This window comes from Drosophila guanche, unplaced genomic scaffold (genome assembly GCF_900245975.1).
Source record: "Drosophila guanche unplaced genomic scaffold, DGUA_6, whole genome shotgun sequence".
In the NCBI taxonomy this organism is placed as follows: domain Eukaryota; kingdom Metazoa; phylum Arthropoda; class Insecta; order Diptera; family Drosophilidae; genus Drosophila; species Drosophila guanche.
This window is the reverse complement of record NW_022995747.1, coordinates 804,643-832,067: the sequence shown is the minus strand read 5'-3', so window position 1 is coordinate 832,067 and position 27,425 is coordinate 804,643. Positions and strand designations below refer to the sequence as shown.

The 27,425-nt window shown below is 49.1% G+C and overlaps 3 protein-coding genes across 3 annotated transcripts in view; 2 read left to right on the top strand and 1 right to left on the bottom strand.

The window, feature by feature from the left end:
• Window positions 1-14,171: 14,171 nt before the first annotated feature.
• Window positions 14,172-19,691, bottom strand: LOC117582836 (glutaredoxin domain-containing cysteine-rich protein CG31559). The gene is made up of 2 exons (XM_034270892.1): window positions 18,495-19,691; window positions 14,172-14,845 (listed from the first exon to the last, which is right to left on the bottom strand). Exons 1-2 carry the CDS (start codon window positions 19,461-19,463, stop codon window positions 14,372-14,374), a joined length of 1,443 nt encoding a protein of 480 aa, XP_034126783.1. The 5' UTR covers window positions 19,464-19,691; the 3' UTR covers window positions 14,172-14,371.
• A 766-nt stretch (window positions 19,692-20,457) lies between these two features.
• On the top strand, window positions 20,458-23,722 carry LOC117582835. The gene is made up of 5 exons (XM_034270890.1): window positions 20,458-21,326; window positions 21,405-21,773; window positions 21,835-22,302; window positions 22,361-22,513; window positions 22,576-23,722. Exons 1-5 carry the CDS (start codon window positions 21,116-21,118, stop codon window positions 23,637-23,639), a joined length of 2,265 nt encoding a protein of 754 aa, XP_034126781.1. The 5' UTR covers window positions 20,458-21,115; the 3' UTR covers window positions 23,640-23,722.
• Window positions 23,723-26,350: 2,628 nt separating this feature from the next.
• The window catches only part of LOC117583325, a 2,126-nt gene continuing 1,051 nt past the window's right edge, over window positions 26,351-27,425 (top strand). The window contains exons 1-2 of the mRNA XM_034271585.1: window positions 26,351-26,735; window positions 27,146-27,323. Coding sequence (XP_034127476.1) covers window positions 26,351-26,735; window positions 27,146-27,323 — 563 coding nt within the window. The remainder of the gene's footprint in view (window positions 26,736-27,145; window positions 27,324-27,425) is intronic.

Genomic DNA, 27,425 nt, shown 5'->3' with positions numbered 1-27,425 from the left:
ATGGCAAAAAATGCCAATGTTGCCGTGTCGCTGGTTAAACGGAAACAGGCAGAATATTTTAATTGTTGCCACACGTTCATTGATTTACAAATGGCGAAACATGCAACATGGAAACATGAAAAATGCGCACAGAATATCTTTTTTATTAATTTGCATCATGGCATTGGCAATGCTAAGCAGGAACGGGGACGGGGACGGGGACTGGGACTGGGACCCGGAACCATGGCAATAACGTGGCCAGCGGAAACGGAAGTGGCGAACGCCATTCGTGATGGCGCTGATCAGTGCTGCCCGGACAACCCGTTATCGCTTGCCCACACCCCGCACCTGTGCCCTGGCAGTAATTGTTTAACCACACACTTGCGCTTTTTTCTGCGCTACACTTTAGCATCCATGGCTGATACTCCATAACATTGTAATGATGATAACAATAATTACAACAATTACACAGGAGCCAACAACAACTGCAGCAGCAGCAGCAGCGAACACAGCGAACACCGAAACAACACCGAACCAGCCGCCACCTCCGCCCCATCACAGGCGCAACAATTGAAAATTCAATTAAAAGTCTTTATTAAAATAAAATGCAACACGAACTGGACTGGGACTGGGCGACAGTGTCTGCCCCATGCCGCTATGTGCCCCCTTTTGTTGCCTGCAACACTTTTGCGGTCGCACCCTTTGTGTCCGTCGATTGCCACCTGCTGGGCCAGCAGCTCCACTTCCCTTTGGACTCTGCCCATCTGCGGCTTTTTTCGAATCTGTAGCGTTGCAAAGTTAATTTGGGGTTTTTCCCTTCTCGCTCTCATTGTTGTTCGTTGTTAAGCAGTTGTTGTTGCCATGGTCTACGGTCGCAAGTGATTTTAATTAATTTAAATGCGAATTAAAGCATATCAAGCGGCAAGAAATTTCACAAAAACTGCAAGCGGCCAACAATTAAATTTGCAAAAATTCATTTCACACCGTCCAGCCTTGCGTTCAAATAAATTGGGTTTAACCATCATACCCAGATCAATCCATTAATTGGCCACTTGATGTGCAAAGTTGGAAGTGAATTCCTTGATTACTGCGCGGCAAGTGGCTCTCGGAACGCGGCTACACACATGCCAAGGAGGAGGTTTTCTCTGCCACGGCAATCTGGAACTTATCCTCCCCAGAGCTCTGCTATGCAAAGACAAACCCCATGACAAACTTATTATACCCCAAACTCCACTGCTGCTGCTGCTGCTGCTGCTGCTGGTATATGAAGTAAACGCATTTAATGGATTTGCACACTGGCTGCACAAAATCTTTGGCTAAGTCGTTGTTATTGCGTTCACAAGATAAATGAGGCGACCGTTTGCAGTAGCCTGTAGTAGTCCGTAGTCCGTAGTCCCAAGTCCCAAGTCCCTAACCGTAGCACGGTGCTCGCCGCCAAGGTAAACAAACATCTCGGATTAACAGTGGACGCTGGTCAGTGGGCCAGTGGCCGAAGCCGACAAGCAACAATGCCAGGGAGCTGGATGTGGCCATGGAACGTGATGCTGCTGCTGCTGCTGCTTCGTGTTTGTGTCCCCTGTCCCCTGGCCCCCTTCTGCATCCTCCCTCTGTGTGCTCTGTGCAGTGTACACCTTGCACTTGGCTGAGCGCCCAAAGTTGTTTGCACATTTCGTAGCAGGAGACATAAGAGGCACGACAAAACACACGGGACAAACAAAACACAGCGAAAAGCACAAAACTAAAGCTGTAAATGGTGGAGCCAGCCAGCCAGCCAGCCAGCCAGCAGCCGGATCAGAACCAGAGTCCGGCTCTGGTACCAGCAAAATAATAACAACCAGCAGGAGAAACTTCATAGACGCTGGACACAGAGAGCGAGAGAAAGAGAGAAAGAGTCTTGCATTAGCAGCGGGCGCTGACCAAAGTAACTAAAGTTGACCAAAAGCAGTTTATCCTGCCAAACATTGGCAGTGGAGAGTGGTGACTGGAGAGTGGCGAGTGGCGAGTGGGTAGTGGTGGAGTGTTGCACGTACGTGCACGTTGCACGTGTATTTGGCACTTGGCCATTGTTACTTTTGCTTTGTCTCTGACTTAGGAACACCTCAGACCCTGCCGTTCCAAGCCATTCGATTGTGGACTTTAAGACTGTGGCTAAGCAAGCTTTTGCGGTGTAGACTTGAACAGCAAAAGCCAAAGCGAAAAGCAGGTGACCATTTCCATTGAATGGCAGTCCCAAGAACAAAAGTCGCACCAGCATAATGAGTCGCTGTTGGCTGCTCGAAGTTTCCATGGCAATATGCATTTCTAACGACTTGAAAATGCCTTATGCAAAAGGATCTGCTTGCTGCTCTCTTTGGATTTTCTGCGTAGCCATTAGACAGCTCTTGGCAGCGTTTCCGCCTAGCTGCCGCAGGACTTAAGACAAGTTTTCACGGCTGGCTGGAGCCAGACAAACGCCATTCGACTGCCGTTGACTCTCTCTCTCTCTCTCTCTCTCCTCCTCCCCCGAAAAGAAGGGGTAATAGAAATGTTCTTTTCGTTGTTTTATGCCTATTTACGCTTCCAAACAGGACATCCGGCAAAACAGGGCTACAGCTTAAGCGACTTTTGCCCCAGCAGTAGCCGCCCTGCCCCATGCCTCCGCCTTTAGTTTGGCTTTTGCTTGAGATTTCTCACACGTTCCAATTACATACGAATGGAGGACTATGGAGCTGTGGCGGCATATAGCACAATAATAGCGTGCAAAAGAGCTACTTCATCGTTCAGCGGAAGTGATTGAAGGTGCGCCAGTATGTGTGTGTGTGTGTGTGTGTGTGTGTTTGACCCCTGAAGACCTCAACACCAAGCTACAGCCACACACATGTCGGGCCGGGGTTCTAGCTATTTTCTCATACAATACACAGAAAGAGGAGAGAGAGAGAACTTAGCCAAGGATCCAGTCCAGGCAGGTTATAGGCGAACTTTGAGTGCAGGTCGCATACATTAGGAGAGCTGAAGAGGGAGTGGGGTGTGGGGTGTGGGTGGTGCTTTGATTTCTTGGGCAATGGAGTAGCAAAGTGCTAAACTATGTTGCCCGGCTTTTGAGTGCCACGATGGCACCCTTTAACCTTTTTTTTTTTTTTTCTTTCAGTTTCCACCTCTTCTACGCACCGCTAGATGGGGCTCGAGCTCGGGCTCGGGCTCTGTGTGTGTGTGTGTGTGCTGGGACACGACAAACGTTTTCAATTAGCAGCTCATGCATTTTTAAAATGTTAATGAAATATGCAAAGGAATTTAAAATACAGAACTCGCATGTAGTACGAGTATATGCCACATTTTATATGTAGATGAGCGTGGAATAGCAGGAGTAGCAGGAGGACCAGGAGCAGTGCCACTAGCAAGAGCCTGCCCTGTCTTGGCCTCTTTGCAAAAAGTGAAAGTCAAACGTTAGCGATGAGAAAACCGCAGCAAAGGCAGCGACAGGAGCGACAGGAAGCTCCTTCGATTGGCAACGACTTCCGTTTACACACGTCCGTGCCGGGCCGTGCCGTGCCGCGCCGTGGCCCGAAACTGCATCTGACACATAATTAACACTCCTGCTTTGATTGTGCCCCACTCCCTGCCTGCCATGCAAACAAGCAACGCAACTCCGACTGACAACAATTACAAATGTAATAAATGTAACGGCAAAGTGCAATTGCTGGCGTTGTCGTTGCCGTTGCCGTTGCCGTTTCTTCCTTGGTTGCACGTGGAGCAACTTCAAAAGTCAACGAACTACAAGGGGGAAGGCAAACCGCACACCCAACACACACACGCTGCAAGTCCTGGGCACACATTTGCACCTGTGCCGCCTAGTTGCAAGTTGCTCGAGTGTCGACGTTGTTGTTGGTGCTGCTGCTGCTGCTGCTGCTGCCACATGCGGGTGACTGCGAGAACGAGTGTGTTCGCTGTGTGTCGAGTCGTACAATTTCATTTACATATTTGTGCAAATTCCTTACACAGACGACGTCGACAACGAAGTCGACTTTTTCTTTGTGTAACGCTTCTGTTTGGTTTTGGTTGCTGCGGTTTGTTTTTGCTAGCCGCTGCCTATGCCACTGGCAGTGCTACTGCCACTGCCGCTGCTTCTCCTCCTGCTGCTGTTCCCTTGGCTTTCTCTCTGTTGTGGTTTTCTCTTCACATACTACAGGCACACACACACACACATGCTCCCACTCCAACCTTCATTTCATTGAAATTTTAATTTTAATTGTCGAAAAAATGCTATGAAACCATTTGAGAAGTTGGCCAAGTTCGTTTGGTCGGGCCGGCAAAGCTCGCTTCGCTGGCTTTGAAAGCGTTCTCCTTCTGCCCGTCATCATCATTATCATCATCATCGACAGAAACCAACAAACGAACACAAACACACACTGCCACACTGCCACACTGCCACACTGCCACACTGCGTGGCACAGTTTTCTTAAGAATTTCCCAAAAATTAAACTTCAATTAAGGACCCCCCTCCCTCAGCCGTAGGACCCGAAACTACATTTGCGGCTGACACATCTGCCATGGAAACCAATAGAATATAATAGGAGAATGCTACACACACACACACACACACTCTAACATTCTGCATGTCCATTGTCTTTGGGCAAAACAGAAGCACGCCATTACCGGGCTAAACAAATTGCATAATTTAATTAAAGCCAAGACACACACTTCAAAGGCTGTCCTGAGTTGTTCCCCCCCCCCCCCCCCCCCCCCCCCCCCCCCCCCCCCCCCGCAAAGCTATGGGGGGGACATACAGAATTGCAATATTGAAACTGAGCAGAGCATAGCTGTAAATTATTCAACTCCAAGCTGATATTCCACAATGGAATTTTATATTTGGCAACCTGAGTGGACAATGCACAACAGGGGGGAGGAAATGCGCGATTACTGCACGCTGAGACACATCAAAGACAAAGCACATTTTAGAGAAACCAAAAAGAAAGAAGTTCTTGGGTTACTCTTTGCATGCTCTCAACGATGAATCATTGAAGCCGCCCTCTTCCAAATAACAACACTTGCAAATTCGCTACCGGCATGGTTGATACAGTATAATATAGTAATAGTAAAGATAAGCAAAAGCGATCGACTGAGTGCAAATGAGAGTGAGAGAGTACTTGCTCAAATTTGCGTTACAATCACTGAGTTGAAATTGCTTTCTTCTAATAACTCCCAAGATTTTACATATTTACATTTTATTTGCAATAATTATAGTTACGGAAAGGCAAGAGCAAGAGTTTATTAATTAATTAATTATCCTTATTGACTATCTGCTTGACAGAAGGGGGTATTGTTCGTCATGAATTTGGATGCTGAAATGGAATACAAATGTATTTATGTACATAGTATGTACCATTATTATGTAAAATAATGTATACAATAAATGCGCTTTGCGTCTGTGCTTGAGCTGAGTGTTCCCTTGCATCTTCTAGCTTCTAGCTGTCGGCACAATCGAAGCTAATTGACAATTGGAAATATCAACTAACAATTGTCAATGTGTTCTATATTTTCAATGTTTTCCTAGTAATTGGGCCAATCATTATTTTGCACATTTTCCCACTGGGAGCATGTGGGTAATGAAATCAGCATCGCAGCCACTTTAATCATGCTTCAACAGTAGTTAAAACACAGAACCGACCCCGAGCCGGCTCGCACTCCGCCACCTTTCTCCATAGGTTTGGCAGCAGCCACAACAAAGTAAAGTAAAGGAAAAATGCAGCTAACTGACAGTTGGATGGACGGACAGGCGGGCCAAACAGAAAGACAGACAATGTGCAAAAAATAATGAATATTACATTCAAATTTTACGAGTGCCACTTAGGCACGCGTCCCTCCCCTGCTACCATCTACCGTGTGTGTGCGCAAGAACAGAGCTGCCAAGCAAAGAGACAAAAGGGGGAGAAGCAGGGAGACCAAGCATAGTGCAGGCATCGGCAACAACACATCTTCATATGTTGCAAAAGTCAGGCCACTCGCATAATGCCTCTTCTAGCCATGTTTATGCCACTTTATGCAAAAATAATTGCACAATTAGTTTGAAGCTGGCTGCTGCCAGAGCTTGGGCATGACGACCCCTTGGCCCCGCCACCCGCACCCGCACCCGCACCCGCACTCACTGCCTCTCTCTGCCGCTGTAGCACAATGTAAAATTGGTTCAAGCATTTGCTGGCAACGCGCTGCAGGCAACACACCAACACATCACCTGCCCAGGTGCCACCTACGCAAGCCTCTCAGCCGGCTCTACACCCCCGCCCTACCTCCCCTTCTTTCGTTCTTTGTGTCTATCGCTCACTCACTCTCTCTCTCTCTCTCTCTCTTCGCTCCCTTTGCCTGCTCATTAGTAAGAGTTTTGAATGCTATTACAGCGTCATCCTCCTCAACTCCTCCCCACTCCCCAGCCAGCGACTGTCCTTGCAGCAAGCGTTGCTCCGCCGTCCCCGCTCTATGTTTGTACACATGTGCATAAGTGCAATGCAAACATACACACACACACACACACACACACAGGCGCAGAGAGAGGGAGACACACACACATACAGGCACAGAGCTACACGCAGACATTCATCGACACGAAGCCGCTGGCAGTTTTTGCTTTTTGCTCACACGTACCGCATCGTACATACACCAAGTTTTTTATCCTTTACCCGGCCACGCCCTAGGCCGGGGGGCAGCAGCAGCAGCAGCAGTTGAAGAAAAAGCAGCAGCAAGAACACGGGACAAAAGGCGTAACTAGCCCGCAGAAGCTGGCAGAAGACAATGCGCTTAAAATTGGTAAGATTAGCACGGGATCGGGCATGGGAATGGGCACGGGCACATTCGGCACAGTTACCTACTCCGTATAGCTATACCCGCAACGCCCCCTGTTACGCTGCACTTGCCACGCCCCTGCCCCAGCTAATCTCTTTGTCATTTTTGCAGATTTACTCACATTCTGCAGCTGCAACTGCACCAGCTGAGAGTTTCGCTTCCCCGCTGCCTGGCAGGACAACAAAGTTGGTCGTCGCTTTTGGGGTTGTCATTTAATTAGTTCACAAATGAAACGATGCCCCAAATGATGCACCTGCCAGCCGACATGTCCCCAAAAAAGATGTAAGAAATATTTGAGAAATTATTATGGCACAATAAATGCCTTGAAATTGCAACTAAACATTGACTTACCCCTCAAAAGTCTTGAGAAATATTCTAGAAATTATGATTGCACCAGAAGTGGCCTAAAACTGAAACTAAACATTGAACCGAGGAATATTTTACAAGTTTTCAAGCGCAGCTTCACTCTTATCCACTTCAAAGTTCAGCCTCCAGCCAATTAGTTGAGTTTGCCAGTTGGCAGCTAATCAGTTCATTGACATTAATCAGCGCCCACCAGCAACAACAAATCGTTAGCCACTCCTGACGCACCATATCAATAATCATATTAATTACGAAACGAAATTGCAGAGCTCTCCAAACAATCCACGCCATCTGCATCTTGTCAGTCGAAGGAGGATTGTGGCTGGAGTGGCAGTCAACACGTTTGTGGCTTTTGGCAAGGAGTATTTCCTGGGATGAAAGTCAAAGTAACAGCCTTGGAATTGAATTATAATGAATTTACGCATTATTTTCCATCTATTTAGTGGGGCAACTCACATCTGTGGGAGTAAAGTTATATGCAGATTATGTGTGTGTGCTCCATGTGTGTGTCTCTGTTTGGTGTTGTTGGACCCATGTGTTTTGTGGCTGCTTGTAATTACTTGAAATTGATATAAACACTTTTGAAATGAAATCGATCTAAGCTTCATGTTAACAGATTAACATGCCACACCCACACAAGCACACACATACACATACACATAGACCCACAGCTACAGAGTGTCTGTCTGTCTGCAGTTTACAATTATTATTTATATCCTCTCACATTGTAGCCATGTGTATACAAATATGTATCTTGCTCCTTTGCAAAAGGTACACGCGTGTGTGTGTGAGTGTCTGTGGTTTGATAAGCTCTCTGTGCGCGTCTGTGTGTGTGTGTGTGTGTGTGTGGCACACAAGTAATCCTTGAAACATGTTTTTGATTTGCAATTTAATCAAGATAATCAAGTTTTATGTGTTTTCCGAAAATTGAAAGTGTGCTCTGGCTCTGGCTCTGGGTCTGCTCACAGCTCGTTGCTTTGTGACTTGCCACATTGTTTTGCCACACGCCCTGCCTAGCCAGAGCAGTCCCCAGTAATCTTTAAATCGGCACATTTAAGCTTTTTTTATGAACTCTAATTTAATAACCAGCCATAAAAGAGATGCCCCACAAATATTGATGGTCTAATAAGCCTCCATTTAATGTCCTGTTTGGGGGCAATTAGTGCGGATCAAAAAGTTTGCACAGGCACAGGCACAGGCACAGGCACGCAGCTGATAGCACTACATTTACATTCATAAATACATACCATACATATGTAAATCCCTGCGCCTGGCTTTGGGTGGCATTGCAATTTACTTTGCTGCCTTTTTGCATAGAAATGTAAAACTTTTTCATATTTTTCCACTTGACAAAGTCTTTATGCATCTTGCGTAATAGTTTTATGGCCGTGAGGGGGAAGCGCAAAACTTTTATGCTCCAACCCAGTCTGCTCTGTCCTGTCGAGCACTTCCAATAACCATTCAATTCGCCACCGACACGGACAACCCCCCAGTGGTCCGGTGCAGTCCTGTCCGCTGCGGCTCGGCTCGAGTCGACTCGACCTTCCATCCCTGCATGTCCGTCGACTGCAATTGCAGTTGATGGCTTTGATTTTATTCGTGAATGCACTTTTCTTGTTGGCTGCCCAGATTCCGTCCAGCTTGCGGGGCACTCGCATCCATTGTGCTGTCCTGCGTTGTCCTGTCTTCGTCCTGCTCCTGCTCCTGCCCCGCCCTGCCTCTTTATGCGCACTGCTGTTGTGTACTTTTATTATTAATATTTCTCTGCTCCTTCCTCGGCCATTTTCCGTTATTATTTATTGCTGCTGAAAAATGTTTATCCCCGCTCCAACCCAACCCCAGCTCGACGGCAAACTTGACTGCAACTTGTGGAGAAGACAAATTTTCTTTTAGCTGCCAACTCTTCTCCTGACTTCTCTCCATTTTCTCTGTGCAGAGCATTGCATTCTGTAGGGTTCTGTGCTATTCTGTTGTGTTGGTCAGGTCATTATGTGGCCTGACGTTGATGGAATTCCGAGTGCGAGTGGCTGCACTTAGCGGCCAAGTCGAGGAAAAGCTCTTAGCCGTGGATAACGCGGCGTATGCGTAATGCGGCTACGTGCTATCCATGCAAAGTCCGGGAAGTCGAGTGGCAGCCACCCCGCTCTCGAGCGAGAGCTAAATCGTATGTAAATAGAAAATTTATCAAACAAGATTGAAATCATTGTTGCTCGGCAAATACCAAAAAGGTTCGAGTCCCAGTCCCCAGTCCCATGTCTATTAAGGGACAAACAAAGCGCCCATGGTCCCACACCACTACCCCCTACCACCCATCTCTGAGAGCAATCTGCCTTTGGCCCATTGGCAGCTAATTTCGTTTAATACGCAACCCACAAAAGCGAAAACTGCCCGCCGAGGAGGGCTGACCGAGGCTGATGGTCAGCCGTGGCCCATTCCATTTTGCCGGACGTCTAATTTCGGGCCAAGATTGTTTGGCCAAATCTCCAGGCGCACATCATCAAGGGCGTGCCTCCTCCTCCGGCTCACACACATTTTGCATAAATCAAACAAGCAAATCGACATGTAAACAACAATTTTTGCCAAATTCAATTGAATTTCGAACTGTGGAAATGAAACAGAGACCGTAACCCGAGAGCCGGTCCGGACGGGGGTTTAGCTTTGGTTGAGTTTGAGTTCCTTTTTGGGGGCCTCGGGGACTGGGCGTGTGTGCCAATCCTAGCAATTTTCCCAATCGCACGATACACGTGCAGGCAGCAACAACAACTACAACAACAAAGGCACGCACACTCAATTATTTGCTAAAAGCTTATGTAAACGCCTTCGTGTCAAGGGATTTTATTAACTGCTTCTTGCCGCCTGCCGCCTGCTGCCTGCCTGGCCTATTGAGCCGGCGGCCAGGCTAAGCCAAAATTTAAAACTAACACACACACACACATACACGGACTCCTGGGACAGTGCACACATCTCACACATCCACATCCCCACACACAGGACAGCTGAAAATTTGCACACAGATCGCTCGCCTAGCAGCACAGCGTCCTAGATAAGAATCAAGTGAAAAATCTAACAGAGAACCGAATTCCATTTCCAATTGCTGCGAGCCATGATACTCTGCCCACCGACTGACAGTATAAGCTCTAAGAGGACTATCAGCTTTGTATATATATCGAGGCATATGTGGGAGTACTTACCATAATTCTCATTAAGTTTAAGGGGCAGACACACTGCACGTCAGAGCTGAAGCATTCGTTGGTTAGGGTATGCCTCGATACAAAGAAACTGAAAAATGCTACAGAATGAATCAAAGTGAAAAACGAATATGCGAGACAGAGCAACAGAGCAACAGAGCAACAGACATGAGGGACTACAACTCCAACTACCCTGATGACTCCCCTCTCCCCCCTCTGGATGTGTGTGTGCTGCGTCCGCCTAACGAGCGAATCGTGTTCAATAAATATTTACCAGTCAGTCAGAGCAGCAGCAGCAGCAGCAGCAGTGCACGAAGAGAGCGGCGAAGAGAGACACGAAAATAGCAAAAGCTACTCGCAGAGATAGAGCATTGCTGCTGTGAGCGAGAGAGAGAGAGAGAGAGAGCGCGCGCTGAGACGCTTTATGCGGGTCGGGCAGGTAGCTGTGCAGAGCAGGTAGCCGCGCCGGCAGGTACCGTTAACCAAACCAAAAGGGTGGAGAATACAGCACCAAAGTGACTGTGGCAAATCCGTAGCCAAGCTTGTGCCGTCCATCAGCTGCTTGCTTAGCTAATACAGCCGAATAACTGTTCAGCTGTTCAGCTGGCAGCGGCGCCTTTTGCATCTCTGCATCTATCCGGGATTTCGCTTCTATGAAATATTCAACCATTTACAGCTCACTCTGGAGAATTGGTTCATGATGTTCTGTTGCTGCTGCTGCTGCTGCTGCTGTTTCCGCACTCCTCCCCCTTCTCCTTCTCCTTCTCCAACCCAAACATGCCTCAATTTATGAGCGCCCAGTGTGTGCTTTAATAGTTCGCAGCTGAATTAATTGGCTGCTGCACAAGCAGAACAAGATGAGACAGCGATGCGATAGATCCAGCGCATATATTTACCATATATCTCGCACTTGCCATTAAAATAATTTAATCAAAATGTTGTTCAACCCGCCCAACGCCCCAACGGCCTCGTCCCACAAGTACATGCGAGGCGAAAGCCGAACTCTCGATAAAAGCGGATGGCTGTCGGTGTGATATATCTTTATCGTACATATAGTTGGTACGGTAAATGGGTGAGTGGTGTGTGGTGTGCATGTGTGTGTGTGTGTGTGGGAGCCGTAAATTTTAATCAATTCTTTGCTTACTTTTGCCATCTCTTGGCCGCACTCTGCCTTTTTATTTTATTTACTGCTCAAGGCGCATTTACTCTCGAATTGTTATGCACTTTATTTTGTGTGTGTGTGTGTGTTTTCGGGTTCATTTGCTAGGAAGAAAAGAATGAACACAAAATCAAAGAAAAGAACATGGACTTTTGCATTCTGCCCTCCGAGAAAGAGTATTTCTGCTGCAGTATAGTTCAAAACTATTCTATTGCCTGGCACATACTTTTATTTTCAACTCCCAAACAACTGCAGATTCGCAGGATCCAGCTGATTGTAACGAAGCGAGATTAAAACTTATGCACACACTCAGCATAGAGTGTAGAGTGTAGAGTGTGGAGTGTGGAGAGTGGAGAGTAGGGCAAAGACTTTGCGCTGGGAGTACGCTTAGACTCCGGCTCCATAATGTGAGCTATGTTAGTTTTATGGCAGACAACTGGCAAATGGGTTAGGGCTACCGCCCTGCCCAGCCAAATGACAATAAAAAATGTAACTAACCGCGCGTCGGCTGCCCCACCAGCAGCATTGTAAATGCTTTATGAGCCTTTGGAGTGCCATAATTTTCACTTAATAATCCGTTGAGTAGCTGGCCGTGATTTGTAGCCCACCCGATTCGTCGGGCACAAGAGCACACACAGCCCAGCACAACAGCAGTGTAATGAGCCAACTGTGGGATGTGCGGTGTGGTGCGGTTCGGTTCGGTTCGGTGTCAGGCCAAAACAATTTGAAAGTTTTTGCCAAAAAACATAATGTGTGGCTAATTTTATTTGTCGCCAATTGGGAGCGATGCTCTGCCATCCGCTTGACACACTAATTTATAGTGAGCCAAAGAGCTACCGAACACACCTGCGCCCGGGAGTATGCTTTCGTTTTCCGGGCCATGCCACACAGACTCTGACTCTGCCAAATGCCAAAATAATACTGCACAGAGAGAGAGAGAGAGAGAGAGCGGGAGGGAGGGCAGAAAAAATGTTTAATGGGCAAATTGCACATGAAATTGCGCGCATAAACTAATTACCGCGGATAAAGTTAACAATGCCAGCGATTCATGGAAATGCCTGGAACGGTACGGGTACCAGCAGTGGCTCGCTGCTCTGTCCTGGTCTTGGCTTAACTGCCAGGCGACCAGCTGCCATTATGTGGCACAACGGAACTCGACTCAAATACAGAGGGACAGGACAGGGCCCTCAGGTCTGGTCTACGTCCTGCATCCAGCTGTGTGGCCACCAGCCGACACTCACATGACGCCACCGTTTGCCAGCATTACCGGTATTTACAATATATATATTTTAATATTTTCGGTGGCTCCGCACACTCCGCACACTCCGCACACTCCGCACACTCCGCAGTTGTCGGCTCCACGACTCCACGGAGGGAAACCACGGACCACCAACCGCCACCAGCCACAGACCCCACAAAACCCAAAGCCAGGCAGAACTCCAATCCAAGCACAACCCCATGGTGTGTGTGTGTGTGTGTGTGTGTATTGTGCCAAATTGTTTATGAAAAATTGCGTATGACGACGACGCCGCTGTTGGCACATAAATCAAGCCGCCTTGGCTGAGGATTTGGGCCAACAGCTCGACGGTGGGTCGCACGGTGGGTTGCTCGGGAGGTTGCTCCATGACTCCACTTGGTAATTACAATGTAGCCGCCTGTGAATTTAACGATCTGGGGGGGGGGGGGTCCCGTCCCATGCCCGTCCAGTCGGGCAGCGGAAACACAACAATTTCCAGCCAGCCGTGGTTCTGATTCTGATGCTGAGGTTGAGTCTGAAGAGGCCATGAAAGGGTTTGGCTGGTTTCTTTTTTTGCCTTTCCATTCCTTGGCTGTTTGCTGGTCAGTTGGTCGGTTGGTCAGTCGGTGGCTCAGTGCGTGAGGGTGGCATGTTAACAAAAGTGTGAGCCAAGTGGAAAATAACATTAAAAGTGGCCATAACAATAACTAACAAAGACACCAAAAGCAAATGGCAGCGGCAAATGGTTTGGGGGCTGGCTGGCTAACTGGCAGAAAGGCTAACGGCTCGAGCAGGGGCAGGCCGACAAAAATTAAATGGCGCGAGAAAATTGCATGGTCGGTGTGGTGTTCAAACAGAGAGAAAGAGAGTGGCAGAGCGAGCCAGAAGTCGGTTTACATAATTGCCAAGGGCCAGGACGAATGGAATAGATGCAGGCCGACATGCTGGCCGAGAGGGGCCCACAGGGAGTCCAGAGTGGAAAGCAATCATGGCGGAGTTGAAGCTTACTTACCCATACACACACACACGCACATATACATTTACATGTCCTTGTGCCTGCCATAATATTTAACTGTTTCCTGAAATATATACTCTGCCTCTGTCTGGCACACACTCTCGCAGCTGTGGTGGCATAGTTCTGGGCGCCACTGTGCTTAAGTTGGTCAATAATTCACTTTCACAGACGCCAAAGTTCACGCTTTGAACCCTTTTGGCTCGTGCGCCAAAAAGTATGCAACTCAATCAGCAAGTAGACTCAATTAATAATGCTTCAAGTGCAAGCTGTTCAAGTTGCTCAATCGTGTTCCAATCGTAGGCTTGTAGATTATATCTCAATGAAGCTCTGCATACTTTGTGGTTCCTTCGAAAATTATTGGAAATGGTTTGGGGGGAAAGAAATAAAAACACACGCAGGAAATGTTCGTTGGTTTTGTTTTTTTTGTATAACTATTTACTACTTAGAGTTAGAATATGCTGCTGGTTGCTGTTAATGCTGACTAAGCTTAACAGGGCTTACGATTAGCTGGACTTACACACAGAGAATATAGGCCGAGCGGTTGTAAAATGCAGAAAAAACACTTATGAGCTATGCAGACAGTGCGCACTCGAGTCGAGTCCAGGGCAGGAATCCCCTCAGCAGTTGTGGCACTTGACCAGTCCCACCTCGTCGCAGTTCATGCATTTGAGGGCCACGAACTCGGCTGTGAAGTGGTTCCGATGGACGGACTTCTTGGAGCCATTGCAGGAGGGGCAGGGCAGCAGGCGGTAGCCGCCGCAGGTCTGGCAGGTGTAGGTGCTGGAAATGGACTTGTACGGCTTGAGCAGCTGGCGCAGCTCTCCGGACTCGTTCAGTCGCTCCACCGTGTCCGCGTCGCCGATGTGCTGCCCCTCCACATACAGTTGGGGCACTCGGACGTGGGCGGTCTGCATGCGCTGGCGCATCTCCGCCTGGAACTCGACGCTCATGAAGACGTCCCGCTCCTCGAACTTGATCAGCAGAGTGCGCAGAATCTGCTTGACATTGGCACATTTCGTATAGGTTTCCCGGATAATGCCCATGCTGGTGGTGTACAGCACCACCTTGCCCAGGTCTTTCTCCTTGTAGCACTGTGGGTGGGTGGACGGATGGCATGGAGGAAAAGAGTTGCAAAAATACATGGCAAAAGATTAGTTCGAGTTTGAGTTCGAGTTCGAGTTCTGGTTATTGTCGTCGAGTGGCGTTGCTGAAAAGCAGGCCACCGAAAACTGGAAATTGGCGCACACATTCGCCACAGAGCGCGGATTTCAGTGATTGTCATGGTCATGCCAGAACGGCATGACCAAATTGGGTCTCTGGTTTTGTGAGGATGAAGGCCAGGCCATGCCAGCATGGCAAAAAGCAGACAAAAGCAATGCGGAAGAATCGACTCTAAGCTGCGATAGATTATTGCAGACAATCGATTTCAATGGCAAGCGGACAGAAGCTAAATGATGCAAAGCTTTTGCTATGCTGCAAGAATCAAATAGAAATCAGGTCTTGCTTGTGTGCAAAACAGGAATGGAATTTGGGGAGAAACTCCGCAACTCCACACACTCGACAGTCACTCACTCCGTTGGGTTCATTAGCTTGGAGTCACGTAACCAGCGACTACCAGTCCAACTCTGCATGTCACTCAAAATCCTATTAATCAATACAATTAAGCAATAATGGGAAAACTGCTATTCAATCGAACGGAGACAGGGGAGACGAGACATACACGTACAATGGAAATCTGGAATGTTTTTCCCGACAATTTATGATGTCTTATTTTGTAAGCCTCAACCGGTTCGGCTCAGTGGGGGGGGGTTCGTTTCTATCATTTCATTTGACAATTAACATTTCCGTTAGTTGGCCAACTTTGGTGGCGTCTGCTTTGGCTAATGAACTGAGACGAACCGAACCGGGCCGGGCCGGGACGTATATCTGGTATCAATGAACTATGCAGAGGCAAAAGGCAGTGGCAGTGGCAGTAGCAGCGTGGGGTTTCGATGCAGCATCCCCAAACCGGTGTGACGAGAATTTGCATTGCAATAGAAAGAAAGAAAATGAATAAGCGGGGAATGAAAGGACAGATGCAGTTCGAGAGACAGCGACAAAGTGCAGCTGCATGTGCCGTTTGTCAGCGACAAAAGCCAGAGAAATATTTCATGACAAAATCAAAAACAAGACAACGAAAAAAAAGAGTTCAAAGCCACGCAGCACGAACCAAATCAACAATAAACAACCAAGCAAACATTCAGCAAACAAAAAACAGCAACAAATGCAACAACAACCAAACAAACAACAAACGAGCTGCGGTCAAATGGAAAGTCAGCTCTGCAGTCGGAGTCGGAGTCGGAGTGAGCGTCGCTAAGCTGTTTTTCCAATTCAATTTCAGCAATTGTCAGCTCGGGCAGTGCAGTTGTCGCAGGAGAAAACTAAACTGCCAATTGCAGGTTTCAGCTCTCAGCTCTCAGCTCCCAGCCCATAGACACTGGTTCAATGTCAACTTTAGTCTGTCATTTGAATTGCCAAAAACAAACAATTAACAATTACCACACGTGATTTGCACGTCTAACCTTTTGTCGAGCTGCAGTCGCCTCAGAAGTAGCAGCAGCCGCCACAATTCCGCTGAGCTCTGCTACATATTAATGGACAAAAGAGAAAGCAGGTCACTTGTATGGCCAATAGCCAGCAGCAGCAGCAGCAGCAGCAGCAGCAGCCAGCCGGCGAGTGATTGCCAATCGAAGAGTTGAGCAACACACATCGAGATGGAGGCTAATGCCAATGATGCCTCCAACCCATGAGGCTGTTGTTGTTGCTGCTGCTGCTGCTGCTGATGCTTCTCGAAGGTGACAAAGTGAGTTGTCGGTTTTTTTACTGTGTCTGTGTGTGTGTGTGTGTGTGTGTTTGTGTGTGGCAAACACCTCCAATTTGTAGCCATCAAAAATTCACTGTCGATTGCTCCAATTATGGGCTACAGGCGCCGAAGGGCCTCAAACAATCGGCCACGAACAAGAAACCAAAGAAAAAACAATGCCAAGTTGGATTTTCACTTTCGATTTTTGACAGTGGAATGGATTGGAAGCTGGAATGGAATGGAATGGAATGCCAGCTGCATTATAATTAACAGCATCTCACTTTTCCCATTGTTGGTCTCTGAATGTGGTTCCTCCTACCCTACAGCAGAGTGTCTGACTGTCTGACTTGCTGGCTAATTTGCATGTGAGCCGCTATAGGGCCATAAAACATATCTATTCATTTAGCATCTACTTAATTTATGCCAATCCGTTGTTGTGTCGGTCGAAGGGGCGGTCCGGGCCAACCGACATTCCGTCATTTCATCAAGTTTTGCTCCATGGCTCAGAAAGTGAAAAGCAAGAAAGCAGCCACAGCCACAGCCACAAACAAAACAATTAAAATGATCTAAAATCTGTTCATTAAATTAGATAAAGGGAAATTTCTAAGTCGCTTTGTGAGAGCAGCCTTCCAGGGAGGCAGCCAGCCAGCGACTAATAAAAATTAAAAAGCATAAAAAACCGAAAATACAATTTCAAGCCGAAAAATGTATTTATGAACCAGAAAAGATTTCTATGCGAGTCATGGCTGATAATGGGAATTATTTTGTGGGGGGAAAACTGCGTAAGCGGGCGGAAAACTGCTAATCCAAACGATTTACAGCTGCAGCGTTCAGCGAGGGGAAATACCCAAATATCGAGAAAGCTCTTCGCGAGAATAAACTTTAATCTTGGATATTTGTGATATATCAAACGATTTCTTCATCAGCAATTAATGAATGTTTTATGCAAAACTAGTTCCCAGAACACGCCTCAGATTGAGACAGAGAGAAACTAATAAAAGTTCCACTTTTACGATGACAATTCCATTCAGCACCGTTGGTCTAGCTGTTGTTTTAGCCGCCCAAGCTGCTCCACCATTAGCTGCGATTAGTTGGTGAGTCCAACGCACCCCCCAAAACTTCACGAACCTCTGGGAAAGAGCAGCGAGATGCGTTTTGAAAACGTAAAAGTTGAACCTCGTGTAGCTGTGTGGTGGGGTGGGGGCAGACCGAGATCTGGAATAAGCCGAGAGCGCTGAGCTGAGCAAGTTGTAAACGCGCGCTAAGCGCATACAAAACGACAAAGACAACGGCAAAGACACCAAGCAAAGACAACAACAACAGCAACGACAAACGACAGCAGAGCAGAGCAGAGCACAGCGCAAAATAAGCCACTTAACGGTATTCATTATAATTGAAGAAGAAACTGAGCAAAAAGAGACGTTGAAAGCGCAGCTCGTGTGTGCTGGCAGGTAGGGAGGCAGAGAGAGAGAGGATAGGGGAGGGGATGTGTAGTTGCTCCTACAGTTGCTCATTAGATTACGGGTAAAACGGAGCGAGTTGTGAGACGCCAATACGAAATGTGAAAGATATTGAAAAGCAGCTCCGAGTCCACACATTGGTATGGGCAACGGCAACGGCATCTTCAATTGTTGGATAGCACTTTCTCTGAGAGGCGTGCACATGGGATGGTGGATGGAATGGGAGATGGCAAACAATCAGCATCGAGGGATTGCATAATTTGGGTGGGCCCGTGCCCGTGCCCGTGCCTGGCAGATGACTCAATGGGGTGGGCAATCATGCAGACTGTTGACGCCGACACCGTGGGAACTGAATAACTGAATACCAACTCGAATGTCTGCTCGATTCCCTGCATATTCATAAACATATTCAACGTGTGTGATTCGACCTCGACTCACCTTGGCATTGGGCTGCTGTTGGAGCTGCAAGAACGTGGCTATTCCATTGCGCACACGATTCTTGACGCCTCGCACCGTTCCCTTGGCCGAGCGTATGGTGGACTGGGTGGAGCTGCTGCTGCAGCGCACATCCCGGTAGCCCGCGAAGAGATCTTGCTGTTCCGTTAGGCTCGCGGCCATGGCCATGGACGCCTCGTCGCCGTGACGCGCGAAGCTGCTAAAGTTCTCGTGCTCGTTAATGTGAAAGCTGTAGTATTGGTCGTCTGCATATTTGTAGTTGTTGCTGCTGCCCCTGGTGTGGCTGCTCACTGGCAGAGATTGCGAGGCGGCCTCAATGCTGTCCAACGACTCCTCACCGGTTTGCACAAAGTTGGCTCTCTCCACGGCCGCACGCAGCTCCTCGATTTTCTCCTCGCTGAGCGACTCCCGAGACAGGCGCAACGACTTTTTGCCCGCTGGCATTGGCTTGTCCTTGACCTCAGCCCCGGGTTCAGCCTCAGTGTCTGCCTCGGTCTCAGTATCGACGTGTCCCGTGTACTGGACCACATACTCCTCCGCATTGCGTCTATCCCGTATGTCCCGCAGCAGGGAGTCTGGCAGCAGCGAGCCCAGGGAGCCCAGCATGCGTATCGACTTCTGGCGCTGCCGCTGCACCTGCAGCTGGCCACTGGGCTGGGAGGCCGCCTGGCGCACATACTCCGTGCTGCTGCAGTGCAGGGAGTCACTGCCCAGGGAGGAGGGGCCACTCTCCTCGCTGTCGTCGGTGAGCAGTGAGGCTGGCTTGGCCGGAATGCCGTTGCTCTCCAGATCGCTGCCGTTGCCGCTGTCCGCTCGCTCGCAGTGCGTGGCATACTTCTGGTACTGATCCATGTAGCAGTTGCCCGGATTGCTGGCGCTGCCATTGCCATTGCCATTGCCATTGCCATTGCTGTTGCCTGCTGTGGTGCTGGGGGGCGTGGCGACCACCATGATTATGTATTCGGACTCGGACGGAAGGGGCACTGTGTAACACGCGGCTGCCTTTTGCAGTCTGAATTGGATGGGGAGACTTCTGGTCTAAGTTGGCGGCTTTGATTATTTATTTGCGTTCAATGACTCTGACTCTGACTCTGACTCTGTAACTGACTTTAACGGACGTTGCACCCGACGTCGCATGTCTTTATGCTTCAGCTCTTGTCGTTAGACTGGCCAAAGTTTTTCTTGCAGCTCCAACGGAGCAGCCAGATTGGAGCTACGATCGTGAGCACCTGCCAAGACGCTCACTCTCTTGCAGTGTTTCGCTCTCTCTCTCTCTCTTTTTGCACCATTTCTCCAGCCGCATTCAGCGCATACTCTCTCTGTCTCTCTCTCTCGCTCTATCTCTCTCTCCCAAGCTTTGATGCTTTCTTTCGCTTCTTTTCTTTCACTCGATTGCATTTGCCGCGCGTTATTACATTTTGTAATTTTAGCGCCCGCTTTTTTCTGTTGCTATTTCTATTTCCAAATTGTTTGTCATTAGCGGCGAAGAAGAACAAGTTTCTGGCCGCTTCGCGAAATTACCAATTGGCCTACAAAGGCAAAGCGGGCAGGGGGGGTACGTATGGGCAGCAGCATGTCGCCTGCGCGTGACTGTGACGTTATGCCGATTGAGCCAGCCCCGGGGGGAACTGCGGCAACTGACAAACGTACCCGATCATTTGGCCAGATTATCCATGGGGTGTCCGTAAGAACCGTAAGAACACAAATTAGCAGAGCTGCCAGAAGTGTTTTTCTCTGTGTGCCAACTGCTAATAAAATAACTATTTCAACTCTCTTGATGGAACTTGGCAAAGCCAAATAAGGACTTTGATTTGTGATGAGCAAGGTTAGGGATTCAATGGAGTACTTTGGCCAGCTGATGATCAATGCACACACATAGTGAAAACATCTCCCAATGGTACACTAGATTTAATCACAATAAAACGTTTCATTTGAACGCAACGAGAGCCAAAGTTGATTCATGCAACAGTCGCTGAAAGGTGACAAACATTCTATGGCCAACAAAGAACTTATTGTACGTAAAAGTTGCCCTGGGGTGGGTGTCGCGCGGCTTATCCCATTATCAGCTCAGAGAGCACTGCGGAAAATATACCAACTATAAAGTTTTGGCAGAACTTTTCAGCAGAAGCGGCAACAGCGATAACCGCACAATCAATGCAAATGCCAAGTTTGGCTGGCTGGGGCTTATCTGGTGGCTTTTGCCGAAATCAACCGAATATCACGTATCATCGAGCAGAGCAGAGCAGAGCCAAGCGGAGCGGCGCGGCGCAGTTGAAATCGAAGCCACAATAAAGAGTTGCATCTAATTGACGAAACTCGAAGGGGAAGCCGTTATCAGCAGAGCGAGAGCAATCGAAGAATCTATCGGGGGGCGCACTGACAATTTCACAGAATTCCGATGTCATGAGCGGCAGACCGAGCGCCGAGCGTGTTTATCGCGATATTTGATGTCTGCAGAATTTTGGGCTGCTGCTTCGATATTATCAGCTGGTCTGTGGCTCCATGCCGCATGTCTGATTGCAGCGCGTGACATCGCTGACATATATAAGGCCGAGATGCATCTCAGATTGTATTGAGTCTCAAAGATTCAGCTGCAGAGGAACATGGCTGGAAGGCAACTGCTGTTCTGTTTGGGATTATCTGTTTTGGCGGCAGCTTCCGCTCGCACGATCAATGGCTTGGCTCGGGGATCATGCTACAACGATGACATTCCCATGTGTGCGAGAAGTCGCGACAACGGCATGTACTTCCTGTTCAGCAACGAGTGTGAGCTGCGGAAGGCGCAGCGAGGCAACCTCATGGGTGCGCCCTTGTGTGAGTTGAACCCCCCAACACAGCTAACCCGCCACCTAACGCCACCTATGGGTCATAATTGTATTCTCCTTCCTTCAGATGATGTGACGCTGCGGCACTGCTTCCCCAATTGTGACTTCCAGTGCAGCAATGGATATCAGCCAGCGTGCGGGGTGAGTGCGAGCAGCGGGGAGAGACGCACCTTTAGGAGTCGGTGTGAAATGGCACGCACCTCGTGCCTGTCGCAGTCCGATTGGGCGGTGCACAGGTGGGGTGTGTGTCCCAAGGCCAGCAGGGAGCAGACATCAGCTCACGTGGGCAACGTGGGCAACGTGGGCAAGTACAAGCGGCCACAGCCAGTGCCCTGCACCAGGATCTATCGTCCCGTGTGCGCTGCATATGCGGGCGTAAAGTCTACATTTTCGAATGAGTGCCTGGTGAATGCAGAGAACATTAAGACACAGAGAAGTGGGTTGCCTGTTGTGTGCCATTTTCCGGTTACAGTCACTTATGCTTTCATGTCCAACAGATTGGCGCATAGTTTCCGAGGGACTTTGCGGCGAGGACAGCACCAAAATGAAGCACAATCGCAAATACAAGCCAAGGGCCAAGCCAAAGCTGGAGGCGGAGTCGGAGCCGGATCGGGCCAAGCGCAGTCACAGTAAGAAGTCCAATCAGGTGGAAGACTTCCAGATACCCGAGGACGCAGTGCAAATCTATGCCCCCTCCACATTCCACACCCAGTTTATCAGCAACACAGGCACCATGGAGAAGAGCTACTCCCTGCCGGCTCGCAAGCCCTATGTGGTGTCCGCGCCCAAGCTCCGACGAGTGTACGGGAGTGCCACCAGCAAAGCAGGCATTGGCATTGCTGCCAAAAGCTCTACAAGGCCGTGTGTGTTCAGCAACGAGCCTGTGTGTGGCAGCTTCAACGGAGAGAGACGCACATTCCCGAGTGTCTGTGCCCTCATGGAGTACAGCCAAAGCATCGGCAACGGTAAGGCACTCTGGCATGGGCATTTCTGGCAGGACTTTACTCATTTCACGATCCACAGCATGGTCCATTGTGCACGATGGCCCCTGCCGACGCTGCGACAAGCCCTGCCCTTCGGTCTATCAGCCAGTGTGTGCCAGTCGCAATGGCACGGACCACACAGTCATCAATGAGTGCTATCTGGAGCGAGTGCGTTGCAAGGATCCCAGAACTGGTAAGTGGAGAACTGGTTCTGGAAACAGCCAGCCACAAGGAAGTAACGCAATTTTCTTGCAGTCTGGAAGATCATCCACAAAGGAGCGTGTGCAAAGGCCAGGGGCACAATGAAGCCCAAGGCGGCTCAGCAAGGGCCTCTGATTCCCCGTATGCTGTATGCCAGCAATAGGCGACTGTACATCACCACCACAGGAAAGCCGCTGGCCAGCCAACCCACAACCAGGGCACCAATAAACCCATACAAGCCGCGCCAGCAGTTCAGGAAAACCTTCAGGCCAACGCCAGCAGCCATCAGCCAGGAATACAACAATCGCAAAATTCGTAAAATAGAGCTAGCCACGGCCGGCTTTGGCCCCATCGAGCGATCCATTGAAGACGAGTCCGAAGCCAGTCTTTGGTCTACAAATGACAATTGGCTCGTGCGACAGACACTCGACAATGTCAAGGGTTACTTCAGCTTCAGCAAAAAGCCAGCGACCTTCAAGAAGGCGCACAGCGAAAAATATCCGCTCTATTACTGGGCTAAGCCGATAGAATCTTCGGCCCAGTCAGATGCGCTTGGAGCAACGACCAGCAGCACAACAACAACGTCGCCGATGCCCCCCACTCTGAGCAATGCCTCGGCGGAACTACTCAATTTGGATATTGGCAACGCGGCAAATCTCTACGAAGATGTCGATCTACAAGCGCAACTTATGCTGACCACCGCTCCAGCCACAACCAGCACCACAGCGACGCCAGAGCCTATTGAGAGCACGACTGCCACGCCCCCTTCCACCACTGTCGCCACAACAGTTGAACCTGCGACGATGTCCACCTCCTCAGAGGCATGGGAAGAAACGACTACAGCAGGCGTGGCAGTGACTTCTGCTACTACTGCTGTCTCCATCATCGCAGATGATGGCACATCCTCAGCCACAATAGCTGCAGATCTGTCCAGCACAGAAGCAGGAACATCACCGGAAGCCTCAAGTGAGTCGTCAACGACCACCCAGAGCAGTGATTACACGGCGGAGGAGCCGCTGGCCGAGTCAAGTGGTCAAACCTCCATCTATGGTCTCGATAAGAACTCGTTGATTATGCGCTTGTTACGAGCCCGAACAAATCAAAATGTTTTCATTTAAGCGTTTCATTCATTGTTAAAACTGTCGCCTTAAGTTAGGTTGTTGTTTAAGTCTGTTGAATACAATTATAATTTACCATTTAATAATATTTTCAAAACGTGCTTTTGTGGGGTCCAAAGTGCAGTCATTGTCTGTATCTGTGACACCTACCTAGGTTCGATGCTTTCGCATCTGAATTTTCTATCAAGTTTTAATATCAAGCATTGCTTTCACAGTTTCATATCATACAGCTTTTGTAGACTCATAGTAGCACAAACATAGATGGCGACAAGAACTCTCGTTGGCGTCACCTATTGGTGAGACAGATTTCTTTCTTGCAACCAAATCGATTGCTAGGTGGAGCCTCTCGATTTTGTAGTTCTACTTCCCAGCACTAGATGGCGGAATAGCGTCAACCCAAGTCTCGTGGCGACAACCTTTTGTCAGAATGAGAAGCAAAATATTCGATTTGGTTTCCCATATTAATCGATATTCAAATTTACCCAGATACCACCGACCATAGAAAATGGGAAATGACAGCGAAATCGTGTAATCGTGCTTAAACCAAATCTTTTTAAGCATTTCATTGCAGATTTTGCATTACTAGAGTCAAGAAAGAAAATTCTCTACCCAAGGCCTCCAAGTTTTCACGTATGAATGCTTCAAATGAATTTATTGAGTTTCTAACATGCAAACAACTGCGGCGCCATTCAAAATAAGCGGAAGAGGATATTAGCGTATAATCAACGACTATCAAGGCGTGTTTTTGTTTTGTGGAAACGCTTATTGTTTGTGGATTTTATCACTGCAATCAAAGTTGATTGAATCGAACCGCATTGTGAGCGTGGCAATTGGGTGAGGCGCCGTTTTAGACTTTCCATTGAGAACCCTAATTGGATTCGTATCTGATAGATTACACCTGACAGGATGGTCAATGTCGCCTGAGATGGAGCCGGAGGCAGAGCCAGAAAGCCATTGAAACGCACAAACACGGCCTTCCCAGCAGACAGATCCCATTAACGAGTTTTAACATCGAAAGTGAAATGTTCAGATAATACAGCATATACATATTTTTGCGGAGTTGTCCTGAACTCTTAAATGCATTTTCTGCATTAAAATACACTTAGACGCCTGCAGCTGGACGGAAATTTCGCTATCTGTAAGAGAGTTTTTATGACCCGGGTCTGTCTGGTGGCCAACAATCGTTAGCCGGTGGCGACATGACAGTATTTATCCCATCCGGCCGCCTGCCACAGCAGCCCAACAAAGATCAGAGCGGATAGGAGCCTCCTCATCCTCATCTCTATACCCATCCTCCATCCTCCTTAGTTCAATTTGCTTAATTGGTTTAGCAAGTTGTTGGCGTTTCAGCTGGGACGGGACATTCAGTCAGTTGCTTTCGCAGCTAATTTCTAGTAAAAGTAGTTTTGGGCGGACTCCGAAATCCTCTAAATAGCCTCACGTTTGCGTGTGCTTCGGGATTTAATATGTGGCCATCAAACGGAGGCTGATGGCTGCGGGGCAGACCAACATTGTGTGCCATGTTGTGGTCAAATATTTTGCGGCTTGCTTAAAGACAATGTTCAGAGCAGTTTTCGATCAAGGAAAACCAAAAAACTTTCTACAACAAACCAGAGCAGATTCTTGCACCACAATGATTCGCGCGGGTTACCTAATTCTCATTATGCTGTATTCTGCGAGTGCAGCCAATAGGCGACAGGTGGCGCAGCTAATTAATTGAATGTCAACGCTGGACAAAGAATGCCGAGCGTTGTCGCTGTAGCAGGCAGCAAAAAAGAGTCAACAATTGTTACTTTCACTGGTGAATAATGCAACAAGAGCAACTGCAGCAGCAACAACACCAACAACTTTCGCATCCCATGTCTGTGGCTTTGTAATTAAGATGGTCAGAGCATTCGCACACAGTCGCACACGCAAATAAAATTTAATAACGGCCAGCAATTCAAAGTGCAGTGTTCCACTCAAATATGCAAATTGCCAGATGCAACCGGAGAACTACTACCCACAAAAGGCGCAGTTTAATCTCACATAAATGCGCATTCGCACTTATTCCGATTGGTATCATTTTGCCAAGGCGCCCCCCCGAGGAGGGGAGGGGCACCAGCCTCCAGCTCGGATGGCTCTGATTTGGATTGGGACTCGTCGCTCAGCTCAGAGCAGCTCAGAGCAGCTCAGCAGAGTCTTGAGTGGCGCCAGGCAACTTTAATTGTATGAGTAACAGCGAAGCACATACTCGGAGTACGGCAGCTACTTGCCGATTCACTTTCGTTTGCGGCTCTTGCTTTCAGTCACACGCAGCGCAGCGGGAAGGCGGTCAATTGGTGGTTCATAATCCAGACGACAATGCGATCGATCCAATTTGCTGTTCGATCGCGGATCGCCACAAGACATGCCCCGCACTCCGACTCTGACCCAGAAAGCTCGGTGGCATTGGCATTGGCATTGCAGTCAACACTCGGTGGCAGGAATTGCGATTCCGTTGCATGCTGCCTGCTGCCTGCTGCATGCACATGAGCATTAGACGAGCCGAGCTGCAACTTGCCAAGCAGCTATCTTCGGACGGAGCCTCGGTTGGCTGTTGCTGCTGCGGCTGCGGCTGCGGCTGGCTGCCTCGCTGTGATAAAAGGAGTAGCCAGCGCCTTCTGGCTGCTATTTGTGTCTCGTCCAGTCAGCCGTGCGGTGCCCCAGACTTCATCCAATCGGCAACCAAAATGCTACTCTGTCGCATCGCGCTAGCACTGATGCTGCTCCTACTGCTCCACTATGGCAGCGCAGAGGAGACGCAGGCCACAGATGCACCGCCCACGCCCGCCATCCAACGATCCGCCGGCCGAGCGGGTGGCTCGCTGCTGTCGCACAACGATGCCTACATAGCGCGCAACCAGCGGCAGTGCTTCGACACTCGCAATCTGATGTCCTGCATCAAGTACAAGGCCTCGAAGCTGATCTGGAAACTGGCCACCAACGGCATGGGCTTTTTCCCCAACGAATATGGACGGGACTTGGCAGCGGATAAGCATCGACTCCTGCGGCTGGTCCAGCTGGGGGAGCCGGCCGACGACATTGTGGTGTTCAACGATGCCAAGAGCTTGGAAGGTGGGTCCGTGCTGATCCCTAAACCGTTTTCCGATGTCCGTTGTCCGTTGTCCGTTGTCCGAAACGAAAGTTGTTTCCCCCGCGGTCAGTTGGCAAAAAGGAAATTAACGCCTAAGACCGAAATACTCCAACAACTGTGTGCCGTGCGGTGTGTTGCAGTTGAATTGATCGCTTTATGGCCCAGACAACATCCACTTCCAGTGGCGGCCAGCATCCACAGCATTCCTCTGGCAGCTGCCCCGTGCTGGATCGATTATCCGTTGCGGATGTTTATGGCGAGAGTTAATTAATTTCTGGAATTTATTGCTGCTCTGCTGGTGCCCTGTTGCGGGTGCACACAATAAACAATTGATAAGCATTTTTCACTCACTGCCAATTACGCTCACGCTTCTCCCCCACCCATCCGCCAGGTGACAGCGAGCTGACGCTCATCTACAAGTTCCTCAAGCGGGCGGTGGAGACGTTCGGGCGCAACCACGGCCTTCAGCTGTCGCTCTCCAGCGAGACGGGGGCCCGCGTCATGGACGACTCGCACTCGGGTAAGTGCAACATGAATCTATCTGCGGCTGCGGGTCTCAAGTTCTACCCCCCCCCCCCCCCCCCCCCCCCCCCCCCCACCCCCCCCCACGCGCCCCACACGCCCCCCCCGCCCCCCCCCACACGCTCCTGTGAAGATCAAACCACAGTAGC